At 41.6% G+C, this 21,314-nt stretch overlaps 1 protein-coding gene across 1 annotated transcript in view; it reads left to right on the top strand.

Annotated features, from left to right (window-relative positions):
• The window catches only part of TMC2 (transmembrane channel like 2), a 96,794-nt gene that overhangs the window by 54,294 nt on the left and 21,186 nt on the right, over nt 1–21,314 (top strand). Inside the window, exons 8-13 of the mRNA XM_055543305.1 lie at nt 1,559–1,657; nt 5,498–5,640; nt 8,152–8,299; nt 13,233–13,421; nt 18,524–18,703; nt 20,121–20,270. Coding sequence (XP_055399280.1) covers nt 1,559–1,657; nt 5,498–5,640; nt 8,152–8,299; nt 13,233–13,421; nt 18,524–18,703; nt 20,121–20,270 — 909 coding nt within the window. The remainder of the gene's footprint in view (nt 1–1,558; nt 1,658–5,497; nt 5,641–8,151; nt 8,300–13,232; nt 13,422–18,523; nt 18,704–20,120; nt 20,271–21,314) is intronic.

The raw sequence follows: 21,314 nt of genomic DNA, 5'->3' as shown, positions 1-21,314 counted from the left end.
AACCTCCAATACTTTGGCCACCTGATGTGAAGAACTGACTTACTGGAAAAGACCCTGATGCTGAGAAAGATTGAGGGCAGGAGGAGAGGGGACGACAGACGATGAGATGGCTGGATGGCATCACCAAATCGATGGACATGGGTTTGAGCAAGCTGCAGGAGTTGGTGATGGACGGGGAAGCCTGGCGTGCTGCAGTCCATGGGGTTGCAAAGAGTTGGACACAACTGAGCAACTGAATTGAACTGAGAGTCATTTTAAATAAACAAACATCAGTGATATTTTCTACATTCTCAGTATCAAGTTTGAAATTAAATTTAAAATGTTCATACCCAAAATAGTAATAAATCTATAAAATAACTAGCAATAAATTTAACAAAGTAGATTTCTATGGGAATATTATAAAGCAAGGCAGGACAAAAATATCACCAAATAAACAGGAGGCACATTCGTGGAAGATAAGATTTAATATCATTTAAAAAAGATCAATCCTTTCTAAATCAGTATGTAAATTTAATATAATTCTGATTTTTTAATAAATAGCAATGTGAATCAAGGCATATATACATGTATATATCTATATAGATAACAGAATTATGTACACCCAGACAGCAAATTAAAAAGCAGAGATATCATTTTGCCAACAAAATGATACCACCAGGTCCATATAGTGAAAGCTGTAATTTTTCCAGTAGTCACGTACAGATGTGAGAGTTGGACCATAAAGAAAGCTGAGTGCTGAAGAATTGATGCTTTTGAATTGTGGTGCTGGAGAAGACTCTTGAGAGTCCCTTGGACTGCCACGAGATCAAACCATTCAATCCTAAAGGAAATCAGCGCTGAATACTTATTGAAAGGACTGTTGCTGAAGCTGAAACTCCAATACTTTGGCCCCCTGATGCAAAGATCTGACTCATTGGAAAAGACCTTGATGCTGGGAAAGATTGAGGGCAGGAGGAGAAGGGGGTGACAGAGGATGAGATGGTTGGATGGCATCACTGACTCAGTGGACATGAGTTTGAGCAAACTCCAGGAGATAGTGAAGGACAGTTTCCTGGCACACTCCAGTCCATAGGATCTCAAAGAGTGGGACACGACTTAGTGACTGAACAACAACAACAAAGAACTTGAAATACTCTAATTAATCCAACAATATGGGATTTTTAAAATAGGTTTGGGGTACATACATGTGATTAGGTATTTTGAAGTCATTTTATTTTGAAAAATACTGCATGCCATAAGGAACTGGTCATAAAATAATAGTAAGCTAAATAGCCAAGCTAAAACATACATAAAACTCAGAAACTTTGAAAGAAAATATATGAATATCTATCAATCATCTTTAAGATGTGAAAGTGATAGGTAATTTTTTAAACACTCTTCTTTACTTTTTCACATTTTCTACAATGAGTATATACTGTTTTAAATCAGGAAAGTGATTAATGTTATTTTTTTTTAATGAGTGTTCCTGCTCTGAGAAGGAATTTAACCCACTACATGCACATTTCTGTGTGTTTGTATCTCCTCCACATGTAATTGTGTCATTCTGTCCCAACACAAGGTGCTAATGGGCATGCCCTATGGAAGTATTCCCAGAAAGACGGTGCCTCGGGCTGAGGAAGAAAAAGCCATGGATTTTTCTGTTCTTTGGGATTTTGAGGTACCATTGCCAATGTGCACAATGTTGTGAATGTGGATAAGTGTTGAAATGTTTAATTATTGGAAAGCCAGTGCTTCAACCAGTGGGATCTCAGCACTGTGCAGAATAAGCTAGCCAACCATGTCCACCTAGGTCCCTTTCATGGGTCTTTCCATCACACATCCTGATGCACACAAGTTCCCCATGAGGTCACTGCTCCCCCCATTCTGCCAGATCTATGTAAGGCAATCTTGCAGGATGGTTTTATCTCATTATAACCCAGTAAGACCCCAGGGCTATTGCCAGTCCAACCTTTCCCCAAGCTTCACTTGACATCTTCAACTAAGTATCAAATTTGCTTCTCAAATTCAACAGCTATCCAACCAAACTCACATCATCTTTTCTCATCTCTTTTATGGGAACCACCAGTCATCCAGTCATTCAAGCCTGAAACCTGAAAGTCACCCCACATTTTTCTGTCATCACTACCACCCCTCACATCCAACAAATCACTAAATCTGAGCCTGTCTACTAAATATTTCTTAGTCTCCTTTTCTCTTTCCCTTGGACCTCTGCTCTGAATAACACTGTACCAAGATCACTGTCAGAATCTTCTGCCTGTGCTCCCAGCCTTTTCTTGGCTCCTCACATCTCCATTCCCTCTGCTGCCAGGGACCTTTCTAAAATACAAACGTGACCCTGTGACTCCCCATGGTCGATATTCATTCATTCCCATTCCCAGTTGGAATAAAACCGAGTGTTCTGAATTGGGTTTACAAAAGAATTGTTCATGACCCAGTTGCCCTCTATCTTGCCAGTCCCAGTCTGTCTACAACCTCATATTTTGTGTCGCAATATTATCAACTTGGGGGGAAGTCCAGTGCCCCGTGCCTTTGCTCAGGGTCCTGTGCCCATCCCTCCCTCAGAAAAGTGTGAAAGTGAGTTGGAGTATTTTTTTCAAGTTATTTGGAAAGGAGTGTTTCAAATAATTACTATACCACTAAGAATTGCATACTATTGCTACTATATGTGGGTTTCCCTGGTGGCTCAGCAGTAAAGAATCCACCTGCAATGCAGGAGACCCGGGTTTGATCCCTGGGTCAGGAAGATCCTCTGGAGAAGGAAATAGCAACCCACTTCAGTATTCTTGCCTGGGAAATCCCATGAACAGAGAAGCCTGGCGGGCTACACTCCATGGGGTCACAAGAGTCAGACACGACTTTAGCAACTGAGCGTGCACATGCCACTGCCGCTACTATATGCTGCTACCGAGAATTTCCTTTATTCTTTCTTTAAAGATACTTATTTATTCATTTATTTACTTTTAGCTACTCTGGGTCTTCCTTGTTGTGTGCAGGCTTTCTCAAGTTGCAGCAAATGGGGACTACTCTCTAATTCTGATGCACAAGCTTCTTATTTGCGGTGGCTTCCCTTGTTAGCTCAGTTGGTAAAGAATCCGCCTGCAATGCAGGAGACCCCGGTTTGATTCCTGTGTCATAAAGATCTGCTGGAGAAGGGATAGGCTACCCACTCCAGTATTCTTGGGCTTTCCTGGTGGCTCAGCTGGTAAAGAATCCACCTGCAATGAGGGAGATTTGGGTTCGATCCCTGGGTTGGGAAGATCCCCTGGAGAAGAGAAAGTGTTCTGGCCTGGAGAATTCCAGGGACTGTATTAGTCCATGGAGTTGCAAAGAGTTGGACACGACTGAGCAGCTTTCACTCTCTTGTTGCAGAGCACAAGCTCCAGGCACATAGGTTCAGACTTAGTTGCCTCATGGCACGTGGAATCTTCCCAGACCAGAGATCTAATCCACATCCCCTGCATTGGCAGGAGGATTCTTAACAACTAGACCATCAGGAAAATCCTTCTTTATTCTTTATTTCACCCAAGAACCCTTGTTGAAATGTCCTATCCACCCCAAACCAACAATTTTTTCAGCAATAATCCTACGTTGTATTGTTGTTGTTGCCAAGGATAAATTTTTATATTTCAAGTAAAAATAGAAATTTTGGAAAACATACATCCATCACCATGACAATGGCAGTTTCTCAGTAGTTAAATACTTTTCTGATGAGATCAATGGAGATGTTAACAATGTGATTTTGTGGAGTCCAATGGTTAAGACTCTGCTTCCACTTCAGGGGCACAGGTTCAATCCCTGGTCAGGAAACTAAAGATCCCACATGCCATGAGGCACAGCCAAAGCTAAAACACAAGAGAAATTTTCTTATACATTGCTTGTATAAGAAATGTGTTGACATTTGGTGTATGTTCATAACTCAGTGAACTTTCCAGATGACCAATACAAAATGATGTGTGAGTGAAAGATCCCACATCTTGATAGTAAAAGATAGAGCAATTGATTTTTTTAAACTTTATATTTTGAGATAACTTTAAACTTATAGAAGAGTTGCATAAATATTACAGAGAGTTCCCATATACCGCTCACCCATTCACTATGATATCCATAGAACAATCATCAAAACTAAGAAATTAATCTTCATCCAGTATTATTAACTGAAATACTGTATTTATTTGGATTTCACCCATTTTTCCACTAATGTTCTTTTTCTGTCCCAGGACCCAATTCAAAATCTCACATTGATTTGTCAAGTCTCTTTACTCTCCTCCAACCTGTGACTATTCTCCATCTTTCAGTGACCTTGACACATTTGAATAGCTGATCAGTTGTTTTTGGAAAATGCCCCTGAATTTGGGTTTGTCTGATGTTTTCTCATGATTGTATTAAGGTTATGCATCATTGGGAAGGATACCACAAAGGTAATGTGACTTTCTCAGGGTGTCAAATCACAGTTACATTATGTTGAGCTCTTGGTTAAAGTGGTATCTGCCAGAGTTCTCTACTATAAAGTGAGTATTTTTCCCTTTTCAATTACTTAGTACTTGAGGGAGAGCAATGGATCTTAAGGTATAAAAAGTTCATTATATGATTCATATTCCACATGATAGCTAACTTTTAAGAACTAGTTATGGGGTTGTGGTAAAATATCAAAGAAGAAATAGTCACAAGTATATGAAAAATACTATTAAAATTTGGCTCCTCTCTCCAACTACACATCTGTGTGCAGCCAGAATAATCCCATGTTTTATGTTCAGCAAAGATACAAAAGAAGTGCTAAAATTCTAGGTTAATATTATACCTAAATACACCTAAAAATCACACTTAAAGTCAATTATGTGCTTGTGCTTTTGTGCTTAGTCTCTCAGTCATGCCTGACTCTTGGCGACCCCATGGACTGTAGCCCACCAGGCTCCTTTGTCCATGGGGATTCTCCAGGCAAGAATACTGGAGTGGGTTGCCATGCCCTCCTCCAGGAAAGTAAATTATACCCAGAACCAAACTGAAATTAAAACTCAGGTTAGATTGTGAGCTTTATCACACAGTTTTCTTTAGAAGTTTTGAGACACTGAGAAAGTTCATGGATTTCCATCTAGTTCCAGAGTGTTAAATTAAGACCCTGGGTACAGGAGGCAGAGTGGAGGGGAGCTTGGAGTGGTGTGTGCAGGAACACACAGACACACACACATAAACATCCCTCATCCCTCATTCATCCCAAATGTTAACCATAATCTCCTCCCCCTTCTGTATCTCCATGTCCTCTGTACTCAGTGTAATGGAGAAATAGAAGGGGAAAGGAAAAAGGGGAGAATGGAGACCTGCACAGACTCTGGAGCAAACCAGGGGAGTGAAGGGAAGAAGAAGAATGTCCAGAGCCCTTCCTTCCTCCCTTCCAGCTCCCATCATACCTCTGAAAAAGAAACCCCAGGTCGGACAGGAGGGTCTGATGACTGTCACTCTAAGCTCACTAACCCAGAGCATTTGCTTTGCTGACGCCCAGGGCTACATGAAGTATTCTGCTCTCTTCTATGGCTACTACAACAACCAGAGGACCATCGGGTGGCTGAGGTACAGGTTGCCCATGGCTTACTTCATGGTGGGGGTCAGCGTGTTCAGCTACAGTCTGATGATCATCATTAGATCGTAAGTATGATTATCTCATTTACAGGCATTTAATCTTCCCACAAACAGCCCACTCCTATGGTCACACTGTGCCTACTTACCGTCTTCTCAAGGATTTAGAGAGAAAACAAGGAAATAAATAAAGCAAATGCAGATTGTCATATGAGGCATGAAAGATATATACAGCTTAATGTGGGACGTTCTGGAAAATGGGATAGACACTCCTTTAGAAGAAGCTGGCACAGCACTTTAGACAAAGCAAGAGCATGTGCAAAGGCCCTGAGGCAGTGAATATCCTACTGGGCCCCCAAAACGGTCAAAAAGCCAATGTAGGGCTTTCCTAGTGCCTAAATGGTAAAAAATCTGCCTGCCAGTGCAGGAAGCACAGATTCAATCTCTGATCCAGGAAGATCCTACCAGACATGGAGCAGCTAAGCCGTGCGCCACAACTATTGAACCTGCACTCTAGGCCCTGGAAGCCACAACTACTGAAGCCCGCATGCCCAGACCCCATGCTCTGCAACAAGAGAAACCACTGCAATCGCAGCAAAGAGTAGGCCCTGCTGTCTACAACCAGAGAAGGCCCACAGAGTGAGGAAGACTCAGGACAGCCATAAATAAACACATACAAATGATTAAAATCTTAAAAAAAATAAAACAGTATGGCTTGAAGAGGAACATGGTACCTGGTAAGGAAATGCTGGAGAAGTTTTCGAGGCCTATTTCTGTTTTCCTCAGAGCCTGGCTTCCTCAGAAAAACCCTCTGCTGTAAGCTCACGTGAGAGCTGAGGCGGCACTTACGAAGATACAACAATGAGGCTAAACCAGCGTATGTGGCAGTGGCTAACCTTGGTGTCCTCTCCGACCCCAACTCTGCTTTTCTCTGTGGTCAGAAATGGCGCTTTAATACATTTGTGCGTCCTAATTCATATTCTCTGAAGAAAAAAACTTGGCTTACCCCTCCGGATTGCCTTCTTCTAAGTCAGGGGATCCCAGTCCACACAGGCTGTGCAAGATGGGGGCACAGTCTGTGCACAGACCTGACCACCAGGCCCCCTCTTCAGCAGGGCCACCGGAGGTCACGTATCCTGGAAGAGCAGAGCAGCTGTGTATGCAGTAGAAGCGGAGAGCCCTTGAAGCCCGGCCAGGACCCCCGCAAGGCGATGGACGGGCACAGCTGGGTTTTCTATCTCGTCCACTCGGAGGCAAATGCTGCTGTTCATGAGAGCCTGTCTGCCATGAGACAGTGACCACTACATGACATGTGGCTACCCAGCTGTATCAAGCAAAAGGAAAAAAAACAAGGGGGCAGGCGAGACAGGGTTGGTTTTATTCTTAGCCCTGACATTGTTACATTTTTCCCAGCAAAGTGTAAGGATATGGAATGTTTCCCTGTTGAACCAAAAAGCTAACTAAGGCAACCAGGCCCCTGAAACAGCAAATCCCAAAAGCCAACATGTCAGACAGAGTCAGAGAGAAGCAAACCCCCCATTGCATATGATGGAACCCCTGCCTGGGATTCCGTGGTTCTCCCAGGGTGGATTTCCAGGAAGCACAAAAAGAGAATGAGGACAGGGAGGTTGAAATACGGGGCTATTAAAGCAGCTCCAAGGTACTTTCCTCCAAGCTTGCTTAAAAAAAGGATGTGTGCATGATCTGGCTGTAATACCAACTGCCTCAGGGCTTATTGAATTTTATATCAGAAAAATATAATTTTTATCCAAGAAAATAGATGAATTAGAAGGGGATGTTCTTGAATTTATGGTTGCTAGGGGGAAGGATGAGGGGAAGGGATAGTTAGGGAGATAGACATCTACACACTGCTATATTTAAAATGAATAACCAACAAGGAACAACTGAGAACTCTGCTCACTGTTATATGGCAGCCTGGATGGGAGGAGAGTTCAAGGGAGAAGGGATACATGTATATGTTTATATATGGCTGAGTCCCTTTGCTGTTCACCTGAAACTATCACAATATTTTTAATTGGCTATACCCCAATGAAAGCGAAAGTGAAATTTGCCCAGTTGTGTCCAACTGTTTGTGATTCCATGTCACAAAGGCTCTATATAGTCCATGGAATTCTCCAGGCCAGACTACTGGAGTGGGTACCCTTTCCCTTCTCCAGGGGATCTTCCTAACCCAATAAAATACCCCAACAGAAAAGTTTAAAAATAAAAAAATACATGTGCAAAGAAGTAATGGAAATAAATTTTAAAAAAGGAAGGGATGTTCTCTGTGAGAAGAGTTCTAAAACATTGGCAAGTGAGTCAAGTCACAAAAATTTAGACGTCAGGGTAGAAAACATGGTTATGTGTCCTATACCCATGCTGGATTCTTGTTATCCAACTGACTCCATGTATGCTCACAGGGCACTCTGACTTTGAGGGGAAGGTGCTCTGGCTGTCAGTAGCCTGACTCAAATCTGTCTTAGCTCTTTTCCTTCACTGGATATCTGCCACCTGTGCCCAAGACTGGGCTGACACAGCAGACACGGAGCAGACCTAACGACAGCGGTCTGTGCCCTGCAGGATGGCCAGCAACAACCAGGGCAGCACGAGCGAGGGGGAGAGTGATAACTTCACATTCAGCTTCAAGATGTTCACCAGCTGGGACTACCTGATTGGGAATTCAGAGACTGCTGACAACAAATATGCCTCCATCACCACCAGCTTCAAGGTAGTCACCTCAGGGCCGTTCCCACTTCCTGGGGAACTCTGAGTCCCTCCGGTCACTGGGAGAGTTCTCCCAGCCGGGGCATGGGAAACAAGATCCCCATTTAGTTTGTGGTAAGAGCTTTCCCTGAAGTGGGAGCCTAGCTCTCAAGCCTTCAAGAAAGAATGCTCATGGGTGATACTCACCATCTGTTTCTTAATACGGTTGAGAATCATGGATACTGGGCCCTGCTTCTTTCCTCTCAGAACTGCTTTCTGCAGGAGGAAGTGAAAGGACTCACTTGGGGCAGCTGTTCTCAACTTTTACACATATTTGCATGATCTGAGGTGCTTTAAAAAATCTTCTGGGCCCCACCCCCAGAGATTCTCATATAATGGGTCTAAGGTGGGGTCCTGGCACTGGTTTTTTTAAAAACTTCCCCAGGCAATTAGAACACCCACAGAGAGTTGAGAACCCTGGTTTGGGGGTGTGGGAATAAAGGAATCAGTTAAATGTATAATTCCACACTTAATTATCTTATTAATTTGCTCACAAGAGAGATGTGAGGTGGCCTACAGAATAAAGAACAAAAACAAGCCTGAGGGTAAGCAGTTGGAATGAAGGGGGAAGCACTGCACATCTCAGTTTTTCCCTCCATGACCGTGTATACCACTCAGGGTCCTTTACTTTTAATTGAAGTATATTTGATTTACAACGTTGCGTTAGTTTCTGTTGTACAGCAAAGTGATTCAATTATACATATATATTCATTTTCATATTCTTTTCCATTATAGGTTATTATAAGAAATTCAATACGATTCCCTATGCTATACAGTAGGACCTTGCTGTTTATCTATTTTATATATAACAGTAGTTTGCATCTACTAGTCCCAAACTCCTAATTTATCCCCCTGCTATCTCCTTTAGTAAACATAAGTTTGTTTTCTAAGTCTGTGCGTCTGTTTCTGTTTTGAGGAAAAAAAATTTCATTTTTATCATTTTTTAGACTCCACATATAAACAGTATCATGACATTTGTCTGTCTCTGATTTACTTCACTTTCTATGATAATCTCTGGATCCATCCATGTTGCTGCAAATGGCACTATTTCATTCTTTTTTATGGCTTTTTAAATTTTCATCCTTTTTAATATATAATTTTTCATATCTACCACATCTTCTTTATTCATTCATCTGTGAATGGACTCTTAGGTTGCTTCCTTGTCTTCGCTATTGTAAATAGTGCTGCTTTGAACATTGGGATGCTTATATCTTTTTTAATTAGAGTTTTCATGTTTTCCAAATATATGCCCAAGAGTGGGATTGCTGGATCATGTGGTAGTTCTACTTTTAGTTTTACTGTTCTCCATAGTGACAGCTCCCAGGTAGCCAATGCAGGAGACATAAGAGATGTGGGTTTGATCCCAGGGTCAGGAAGAGCCCCTGGAGGAGGACATGGCAACCCACTCCAGTATTCTTGCCTGCAGAATCCCTTGCACAGAGGAGCCTGGAGGGCTACAGTCCATAGAGTCACAAAGAGTTGGGCACGACTGAAGTAACTTAGTGTGCATGCATATAGTGGCTGCAACCACTTACATTCCCACCAACAGTGTAGGAGGCTTCCCTTTTCTCCACACCCTCTCCAAAATTTGTTATTTTCTCCCATTCTGTAGGTTGTCTTTTTTTTTTTTTATGGTTTCCTTTGCTGTGCAAAAGCTTGTAAGTTTGATTAGGCCCCATTTATTTGTTTTGTTATTTTTATTGCCTTAAGAGAAGGAAGGAGATTTTTCAATCAACTAACAGTTATTGTGTTCAGGTTCAGCTTCAACTAACTCATCAGGCAGTTAAAATACATTAATGTACACAGTGCTCACAACATGTGCCCTGTTATATATTATTTTTTACATTATTTTTAACATATTCAGAGGAGAAGCCTTCTCCTTCCTAGATGTTCAGGTTTTTAACATATTCAGAGGAGAAGCCTTCTCCTTCCTAGATGTTCAAAGTGCTTCATAGGCATTGACCTGCTTGACCTCTCTCTAGTAGTCCTGGAGGAAGGGTCAAAAACCCTGTTGACCCCTACCCTGCCCTTAGATGCTCCATCACAGGCTCCCCATTGCTGTGGACGGGAGAACTGAGCCAGCTCCCTGCTCCAACAACCGCCAAACCTAGAGGACTCTGGGGCTCATGACTCAAGCCCTGTCCCTGGTGGGTTTACCTGCCTTCTGCAAGCAACAACTGGTATCAGTGGGCAGCAGCCCATTCTCCTCCCAGAAGGGCCAAGAGAGAGGAGAGGGAAGAAGACAAGACCATCAAGCACTGCTGTGGTGTAGATCTGACCCCTGTAAGGTCCTGGAGTAACAAAGTCTGACTGATCAGACAGGGGAAGCATTGGACTATCAAGAACTCTGAATGGTTTCAAAGAAGACATACAGATGGCCAGCAGGCACATGAAAAGATGTTCAACATTGCTAATTAATAGGGAAATGCAAATCAAAACTACAATGAGGTGTCACCTCACACCAGTTAGAGTGGCCATCATGAAAAAATCTACAAATAACAAATGCTGGAGAGGGTATGGAGAAAAGGGAACCCTCCTTCACTGTTGGTGGGGATGTAAGTTGGTATAGCCACTATTGAAAACAGTATAGATGTTCCTCAGAAAACTAAAAGTAGAATTACAATATGATCCAGCATCCCACTCCTGGCCGTATAGCCAGACAAAACTGTAATTCAAAAAGATACATGCACTATTGTGTTCATAGAAGCACTATTCACATTAGCCAATATATGGAAACATCTGAATGTCCAACTATAGGTGAATGGATAAAGAAGATGTAATATATACACATACTACTTGGTCATAAAAAAGAATGAAATAATGCCATTTGCAGCAACATGGATGCAACCAGAGATTATCATGCTAAGTCAAGTCAGAAAGAGAAAAATACCATATGAGATCTCTTATATGTGGAGTCTAAAATATGACACAAATGAACCTACCTATGAAACAGAAACAGACTCACAGACGTGGAGAACAGACTTGTGGTTCCAAGGGGGAGGGGGCTAAGGGAGGGGGTAGAGTAGGAGTTCAGGTTTAGCAGATGTAAGCTTTTATATATGGAATAGATAAACAACAAGGTCCTACTGTATAGCCTAGAGAACTATATTCAATTTCCTGTGATAAACAATATTGGAAAGAATGTTTTTCTAAAAAGGAATGTATACATATTTAACTGAATCACTTTGGTGTGCAGTTGTAATTAATACAACATTGTAGATTATATATAACTTTGAAAAAGTAAAGAAAGATCTCCTTCCAGGACTTTTGTGTCCAGGGGACCTCGTTTTCCACCCTTATTCTGCCACATAATAGTTGTGCCACATTCTAATTTCACATACTATAAAAAACGTACTAATGCAGGGTATAAGTTTAATAATAAAAAATCTATTGTATTTGTATACACTAGCAGCAATTAGAAAGCAATTTCATTCCATTTATAATAAAATGACACAAAGTACAATAAAATGACATAAAGTATAAAAAATTCCAAGGAATGGATTTCACACACCAAAAGAAGTGTGCAAAGCTGCCTACACCAAAAAAGTATAAAACATTGCTGAAAGGAATTAATAGACTCTAAATAAATGGAGAACTATACCATGCCCATGGATTAGAACAGGGATCAACAAACTATAGCCCTGGGTCCAAATCCAGCCTGCTGTCTATTTTTATAAATAACATTTTATTGAAATAAAGTCATGTCCATTTATTATATATTGTCTATAGTTGCTTTCATGCTACAGCGACACAGTTAAGTAGTTACGAAAGACGCCATGTGGCCTGCAAAACCAAAACTATTCACTTTCTGATTTTTTTATAGAAAAAAGTTTGGCCAGAACTTTTTTATAGAAAAAGCCAGCCCCTGGCTTAGAAGACTCGACATTTTAAGATTCAATTTTAATCTATTTGATGATGTAGATTTAAAACAATCCCAATGGCTTAGAAAAATCTCTCTGGGCATTAGTATCTATAATGTGGGTAATAACGGTAACTACTATTGGTTTGCTGTTGGGACTAAGAAGAATAATGCATGGAAAGCATTTAGCACTGCAGCTGACATACAGTAAGTTTCCAATAAATCTAAGCTTTTGTCATTACATGTACCGAAATAGCAGTAACAACAAAAAATGTAATTTTTTAAGATTCCTTTTTTTCCTTCCAGTTCTATTGAAATACAAATGAAAGAGAGCACCATATAAGTTTAAGTTGTACAGCATAATGCTTTGACTTACATCATGAAATGATTAACACAATAAGTTTAGTGAACATCCATCATCTCATATAGATACAAAGTTAAAGAAAAAGATTTTCCTTGTAATGAGAACTTAGGATTTACTCTCTTAACAACTTTCATATATAACACACAGTAGTGTTAATTAGGTTCATCATGTTGTACTTTGGGACTTCTTTATCTTATAACTAGAAGTTTGTATCTTTTGACTACCTTCATCCAGTTCTCCCTCTGCCTCCAACCCCTACCTCTGGTAACCACAAATCTGATCTCTTTTTCTATAAGTTTGTTTGTTTGTTTAAAATATAACTGACCTACAATTCAGTGTTACTTCTTGTTGTACAGCATAGTGATTCAATATTTCTATACAATTCAAAACGGTCACAGTGGTAAGTCTAGTCATAATATGTCACCAAAGATATTTGTACATTTTGTACATTTGTACATTTCATACTCATGACTCACTTATTTTGCACGTGGAAGTTTGTGCCTCTTAATCTCCCTCACCTATTCAAAGTATATTTTCTTAAAGAACTAACTCCCACAAGACAGCAATGCTCTCTACCACCCCAATTATTTAATTTCTGAAAATATAAAAAGTAGTCATCTCAGGAACCGAACGACAATTCCTTGTTATAATTCACATTTCATTTTCACCATCCAGGAGTCAATAGTGGATGAACAAGAGAGTAACAAAGAAGAAAATGTCCATCTGACAAGATTTCTCCGTGTCCTGGCCAACTTTCTCATCATCTGCTGCTTGTGTGGAAGTGGGTACCTCATTTACTTTGTGGTGAAGCGATCCCAGGAATTTTCCAAAATGCAGAATGTCAGCTGGTATGAAAGAAATGAGGTAAGATGATATACCTGCTGAAGTGAATATCCTGAAATTACCCTGTTCCTATGCCATTCATCTGGACTGTGGGACTTATTTTAAAAAGTGAAATTACATTGCTTTCAAGTCAAGTAACATGAACATCTTGAACAGTCACCTGTTATTAGGCTTTCATAGCTGGATAAAGCTGGATTCAATTAACATGTCAGTCAGCTAAGTAGCCAGTTGTCATGACATGAATTTTTAAAAAAGATGGTCCTTTCCTCGGGTCTCTACAGAGCCGTAGATCATAAGTCAGTTGTCTAGTACTGCATGGGTGTGATTCTGGGCTGCCTTTCTGTTTCACTGGTCTATTTGTTTATTCCTGCACTAATAACATATTGATAAACTGTGACTCTATAGTATGCCTTGATACCTGATAGAGTGAGTTCTCTCATCAAGATTGACAATATAACATATTAAGGTTTTATTGTGATTATGTTGAACCTATAAATCCAAGGAATTTGACATCTGTGGTAGTTGGAAAAAATGGCTACAAGTTCTTCCCATCCTTATATGCACTTTTTTTTTTTTGAAATGTGATTTTATAGCCCCTCCCATGAAGACGTGAAATCCATTTCCCAACACCTTGCCTTAGTCAGTGAAACAATAACAACCATGATACAGTTCAGTTGAGTTCAGTTGCTCAGTCATGACCGACTCTGCAACCCCATGGACTGCAGCATGCCAGGCCTCCCTGTCCATCACCACCTCCCACAGTTTACTCAAACTCATGTCCATCAAGTTGGTGATGCCATCCAACCATCTCATCCTCTGTCATCCCCTTCTCCTCTTGCCTTCAATATTTCCCAGCATTAGGGTCTTTTCCAATGAGTCAGTTCTTCTCATCAAGTGGCCAAAGTATTGGCGTTTCAGCTTCAGCATCACTCCTTCCAATGAATATTCAGGACTGATTTCCTTTAGGATGGACTGGTTTGATCTCCTTGCAGTCCAAGGGACTCTCAAGAGTCTTCTCCAACACCACAATTAAAAACATCAATTCTTTGGCGCTCAGCTTTCTTTATAGTCCAACTCTCACATCCATACATGACTACTGGAAAAACCATAGCCTTGACTAGACAGACTTTTGTTGGCAAAGTAATGTCTCTGCTTCTTAATATGCTGTCTAGGTTGGTCATAACTTTCCTTTCAAGGAGTAAGCGTCTTTTGATTTCATGGCTGCAGTCACCATCCGCAGTGATTTTGGAGCCCAGAAAAATAAAGTCTGACACTGTTTCCACTGTTTCCCCATCTATTTGCCATGAAGTGATGGGACTAGATGCCATGATCTTAGTTTTCTGAATGCTGAGCTGTAGGCCAACTTTTTCACTCTCCTCTTTCACTTTCATCAAGAGGCTCTTTAGTTCTTCTTACTTTCTGCTATAAGGGTGGTGTCATTTGCATATCTGAGGTTTTTGATATTTCTCCCGACAATCCTGATTCCAGCTTGTGCTTCTTCCAGCCCAGCGTTTCTCATGATGTACTATACATATAAGTTAAATAAGCAGGGTGACAATATACACCTTTGACGTACTCCTTTTCCTATTTGAAACCAGTCTGTTGTTCCATGTCCAGTTCTAACTGTTGCTTCCTGACCTGCATACAGGTTTCTCAAGAGGTAGGTCAGGTGATCTGGGATTCCCATCTCTTTCAGAATTTTCCACAGTTTATTGTGATCCACACAGTCAAAGGCTTTGGCATAGTCAATAAAGCAGAAATAGATGTTCTTCTGGAACTCTCTTGCTTTTTTGATGATCCAGCAAATGTGGGCAATTTGATTGGTTCCTCTGCCTTTTGAAAACCAGCTTGAACATCTGGAACTTCACGGTTCATGTATTGTTGAAGCCTGGCCTGGAGAATTTTGAGTATTACTTTACTAGCGTGTGAGATGAGTGCAATTGTATGGTAGTTTGAGCATTCTTTGGCATTGCTTTTCTTTGGGATTGGAATGAAAACTGACTTTTCCAGTCCTGTGGCCACTGCTGAGTTTTCCAAATTTGCTAGCATAGTGAGTGCAGCACTTTCACAGCATCATCTTTCAGGATTTGGAATAGCTCAACTGGAATTCCATCACCTCCACTAGCTTTGTTCGTAGTGATGCTTCCTAAGGCCCACTTGACTTCACATTCCAGGATGTCTGGCTCTAGGTGAGTGATCACACCATCATTATTATCTGGGTCATGAAGATCTTTTTTGTAAAGTTCTTGTGTGTATTCTTGCCAGCTCTTCTTAATATCTTCTGCTTCTGTTAGGTCCATACCATTTCTGTCCTTTATCGAGCCCATCTTTGCATGAAATGTTCCCTTGGTACCTCTAATTTTCTTGAAGAGATCTCTAGTCTTTCCCATTCTATTGTTTTCCTCTATTTCTTTGCATTGATCACTGAGGAAGGCTTTCTTATCTCTCCTTACTATTGTTTGGAACTCTGCATTCAAATGGATATATCTTTCCTTTTCTCTTTTGCTTTTTGCTTCTCTTCTTTTCACAGCTGTTTGTAAGGCCTCCTCAGACAGCCATTTTGCTTTTTTTTTCTTGGGGATGGTCTTGATCCCTGTCTCCTGTACAATGTCACAAATCTCCATCCATAGTTCATTAAGAACTCTGTCTATCAGATCTAGTCCCTTAAATCTATTTCTCATTTCCACTGTATAATCATAAGGGGTTTGATTTAGGTCATACCTGAATGGTCTAGTGGTTTTCCCTACTTTCTTCAATTTAAGTCTGAATTTGGCAATAAAGAGTTCATGATCTGAGCCACAGTCAGCTCCCGGTCTTGTTTTTTGCTGACTGTATAGAGCTTCTCCATCTTTGGCTGCAAAGAATACAATCAGTCTGGTTTCGGTGTTGACCATCTGGTGATGTCCATGTGTAGAGTCTTCTCTTGTGTTGTTGGAAGAGGGTGTTTGCTATGACCAGTGTGTTCTCTTGGCAAAATTCTATTAGCCTTTGCCCTGCTTAATTCTGTACTCCAAGGCCAAATTTGCCTGTTACTCCAGGTGTTTCTGGACTTCCTACTTTTGCATTCCAGTCCTCTATAATGAAAGGACATCTTTTTTGGGTGTTAGTTCTAGAAGGTCTTGTATGTCTTCATAGAACCGTTCAACTTCAGCTTCTTCAGCATTAATGGTCAGGGCATAGACTTGGATTACCATGATACTGAATGGTTTGCCTTGGAAATGAACAGCGATCATTCTGTCATTTTTTAGATTGCATCCAAGTACTGCATTTCAGACTCTTTTGTTGACTTTGATGGCTACTCCATTTCTTGTAAGGGATTCTTGCCCACAGTAGTAGATATAAGGGTCATCTCAGTTAAATTCACCCATCCAGTCCATTTTAGTTCACTGATTCCTAAAATGTCGACATTCACTCTTGCCATCTCCTGTTTGACCACTTCCAATTTGCCTTGATTCATGGACCTAACATTCCATGTTCCTATGCAATATTGTTCTTTACAGCATCAGACCTTGCTTCCATCACCATGATACAAGCAGACTTGAAAAGTGCTTGTGTTTTGGAACTTGCTTTCTTGGGAACCTGAAATATCCATCATGTGGATGATGCCAGGCTGGCCTCCTAAATGATGAGAGACACATGGCCCACTTTTCTCATCACCCTAGGTGATAGCAGATCCACCACCAGATGTATAAATGAAAACATCAGCCATCAGCTGACTATAGATATTAATACATGAATGAACCCAGGTGAGACCAGCAGAAGAACCACCTTGCTAAGCCCAGAAAATATTACTGACCCAAAAAAGAAAGAATCTTCCTCCCATCATAAGGCAAGAAAGGATAAAAAAGGAAATGTGGAACTGGCAGGACAAATATAAAGCACAAAATCAGATAGACTTAAATATAAATGTATCAGTGATTTCAATGAATGTGAATGAATGAAAGCTATAGCTCAAAGTCAGTGATAATCAGATTGAGTTTTTTTAAAATGATATTTACACTTAATTTCTAAAACATAAAGCTATGAGAGGAATACAAAGATGCTCAAGATGAATTTTGCCTTTAATGGAATTGCCAGTCTCCTCAGGAAGCAGGTTTGGCAAGAATAAACTTTGGCACAACCAGTAATAGGCAGGAAGAATGTGATCAAATAAGATGTTTTGCATTTCAGATGTGTGACAGGTGGGAAAGCCCATGTGAGCCAGAGAGACTGGGGGATATTATGGCAAAGGCAGGAATCAAGCTGAGCATCAGACAAATGTTAGAGAAGGGCCGTGGTGGATGTGATGCCAGGATGGCTTTCTAGGTGGGAAGAACTGTGTGAGCAGGGCTGGAGGAATGAAGGTCATGAGAAGCCAACCCGAAGGTCAGTGTGAGAGGGTGGAGGGGAGTGAGCCGCAGTCCAGAAGAGCTGATCAACCTGCACTTTGATCAGCAGTTCAGGATACTCTCCGCTAGGTGGGCAGAATCAGTGGCAGAGAGAATGTTCTACTGTGGCTGGCAGTTTCATTATTCGAGTTAGGATTTTCCCAAAGTTGAAGCCAAAATTTCGTTCTTACCGGTTCTGTGCTGTCAGCTTATGACTTATCCCCTGATTCTCACAACGAAGTCCACCATCACCATTTTACACACAAAGAAACAAGAAGCTCAGAGAAATTATGTAACTTTCTCTAAATTACAAAGCCAGCAAGCAATAGAGCAGGGGCCAAAACCCAGAGAGCTGACCCCAAAGGTCACACCCCACACCACATACCTCTACTGTTGGTTTTGTTCTATGATTTCAGCTTCTGGTCTTCCATTCTCCTGAGATGAGATGACTCTTAATGATTCACAACTTTTACCAAACACAAAGCACAGTCCCATGTGTTAATTCATTTCCTTCTCAAAGATTGCTATTTTTATCAATGCTGCTGGTAACAATCATTGTGACAAGCAGTCCCAGAGCATATTGGTTCCTATGTCAGGGTCACACAGCAAGTTGTGGAGACCCCAGATGGGGCATTTCTAGAGGCAGAGGAAGGGGCAGGCAACCGGGAGATGGAGATGCTTGACCCTGAGGGTACAGAGGCGGTGGACAACCAAGTGACATTGATGACAAACTAGCCCAGCTCTCCTGACTTCCAGGTAGAAATTGTGATGTCTCTGCTTGGGATGTTTTGTCCCCCTCTGTTTGAAACTATTGCCGCCCTGGAGAATTACCACCCACGCATTGGATTGAAGTGGCAGCTGGGGCGCATCTTTGCACTCTTCCTGGGAAACCTCTACACCTTTCTCTTGGCCCTGATGGATGACATCCAGCTGAAGGTAGAGACCACAAACTTCTTCCCAATTCCTAGTATCCACCATGTTGCTTTTTTAAATATAATCATTTCCTTGTGTATGATTTATATTAAGTAAATTTTAGAAAGGTCAGAAAAATAAAATGAAGAAAAAATGTCACCAGATTCCTATGACCCAACTGTTAACGTTTTGCTTCAGTTCTTTACTGTCTTTTTCGTAGGCTATCTTTTTTCACATCTTCCTCTAGTCCTTTGATAACCTTGATATTTTGTCTGCAGCCTTTCCAGTACTGTTTCTTAGCTGCCATATGTTTACTAGCTGACAAGTGTCCATTGAAATGATAAGTGATGGTTGAGTTACCCTTTCATCCCTGCTCACCAGTTATGGCGCACCCACCAAGTCAGGCCCTGGGGGTACAGCAGACAGCAAGACACAGTCCTGTTCCAGGGGAGACAGACTCATTCATCACAGCACTCTGGGCCAGGTGCTTCAGTGGGGTTGAGCCCAGGGCAGCAGGACAGTGCACAGGAGGGGCTGCAGACCCCACCATGAGGGATCTTAGCGGACACTGGAAAAAATCAGAGGAAAGAGCTTATGCAAATAGAGAACTGTGAATTAGCTGAACAAGTGCATGAAGGGCAGGAAGTGAAATATGAAACTGGACAAGGGTCAGATGGTGATGCTCCTCTTTCCCATGCCTCCCTCCTCATGAATTTTCCTGAGATTAACAAGAAGCTGCTGGAAGATTCTAAGCATAGTAGTGACTGGATCTGGCCCTTGCCTGCCCTCCATCTGCATCTCTCACTTCCCTCCTACCCTAATAAACTGCTTCACCCTTCTGAGCTCACATTTCCTCCTCTCTTGCCTCACTCTCCCCTCTCTTCCCCGTGTTTGACTAGTTGAGTTATCCTTCTGCAGTTTGGCTCAGATGTCCCCATGGTCCAGGAAAGAGCTCCATGGTCTGAAGTGGATTTCCTCAGTCCCCAGAGAAAATTTCCCACAGCTTTTATCACTCTGTTCTGCAAGTGTCTGTTCATCTCTCTCACTTACTACTAGACTGAGGAAGTGTAAGTATCATTTTCTAGACTGGCAATTTTCTGAGGTAAACTCTGTTCACTTCTATGTCACTCTTGTGTCTCCATTGCCTTATATGCCCAGAATAAATTAATCTCAAAATAAGAATGAATACTTGGATGGATGAGTAATAACTTAAAGAAGAAAAATTCCTGGAAAAGACCCAGGGACTTCAGCCAGTTGCCCCCGCCTCTTCTCTATAGATTGAAAGGCTGGGGAGGGCAGTTCTGGAGAGACCCTGTTAAGGGATAGGGCAGAGGCTAGATGGTAGGGTTGTGGCATATGCTGGCTTGAATTGTTCTTTCTGTAGAAACTGTTGAACCTTCCCTGGCTCTTTCCAACCCCACATCTCCATCTTCCCTTCTAGCTTTCTAATGAAGAGACGATAAAGAACATCACTCACTGGACTCTGTTTCACTACTACAACTCCTCAGGTTGGAATGAGAGTGTCCCCCGGCCCCCCCTGCACCCTGCAGATGTGCCCCGGGGTTCTTGCTGGGAGACGGCTGTGGGCATTGTGAGTAATTACGCTCTCCTGAAAAGGTGGTCCCTATTCTCAGTTCTTTGTTATCCCTTCCTTGATATTTCCATGTCTCCAAAATGTCAAGCCGGCATGTCTTAGGAAAGTTCCACCTTTTCACATTGCCCTTTTTCTCAGCGTCTCACACATTTCTCTATGTCTTCCATCTGCCAATCTATACCACTTGAATTTATTTAGAGTTTTACTGCAGATTTCACTAAAAGCCTGAGGTTCTCCACCTGGAAATCATAAATAGATAATCCTAAAAACTGGGTACAGGATTTTGTGTGTATATGCATCTCTGCATTTTTCTGTAAAGAGAATTAAAGTTTTCATTAGAAAGTCAAAAATTAACAACAACCATTTCCACTTACCCACTTTCACTACTGTCCTTGTACTTTCACGGTGCAGATTTCTAGGGCTAGTGTTCTTTGTTTTCACAGGCAGAAATCTGAAGTATTCACGGGTAACATAGGGATCAGCTGCCATCTCCTCCTCAGCTGCATCTCTTTGCATGGGGTTTCTATTCACCTGTCACTGCTGAATAATCTAATGCACCCCTAGAGCATTAGACAGAGAAGGCAATGGCACCCTACTCCAGTACTCTTGCCTGGAAAATCCCATGGATGGCGGAGCCTGGTAGGCTGCAGTCCATGGGGTCACTGAGAGTCGGACACAACTGAGCGACTTCACTTTCACTTTTCACTTTCATGCATTGGAGAAGGAAATGGCAACCCACTCCAATGTTCTTGCCTGGAGAATCCCAGGGACGGGGGAGCCTGGTGGGCTGCCGTCTATGGGGTCGCACAGAGTCGGCCACGACTGAAGCGACTTAGCAGCAGCAGAGCTTTAGAAAATAATGTTTTTAACTGAGGGTAATGAAGTCCAGTGGAAGAGGGGATTAATCACACACCCTGACAAACACTGCCTGCAGGTCCAATAGCAGATATTTTCCTGCTGCAGAGTCTGTTTCCCACGGGGTCCTGGGGGATTTTCTCTCTACTTGCTTCATGGAGGGCTAAGACTCACCACTTCTCATGT

This window comes from Bubalus kerabau, chromosome 13 (genome assembly GCF_029407905.1).
Source record: "Bubalus kerabau isolate K-KA32 ecotype Philippines breed swamp buffalo chromosome 13, PCC_UOA_SB_1v2, whole genome shotgun sequence".
Classification (NCBI taxonomy): Eukaryota; Metazoa; Chordata; class Mammalia; order Artiodactyla; family Bovidae; genus Bubalus; species Bubalus kerabau.
This window is presented reverse-complemented; position numbering and strand designations above follow the sequence as displayed.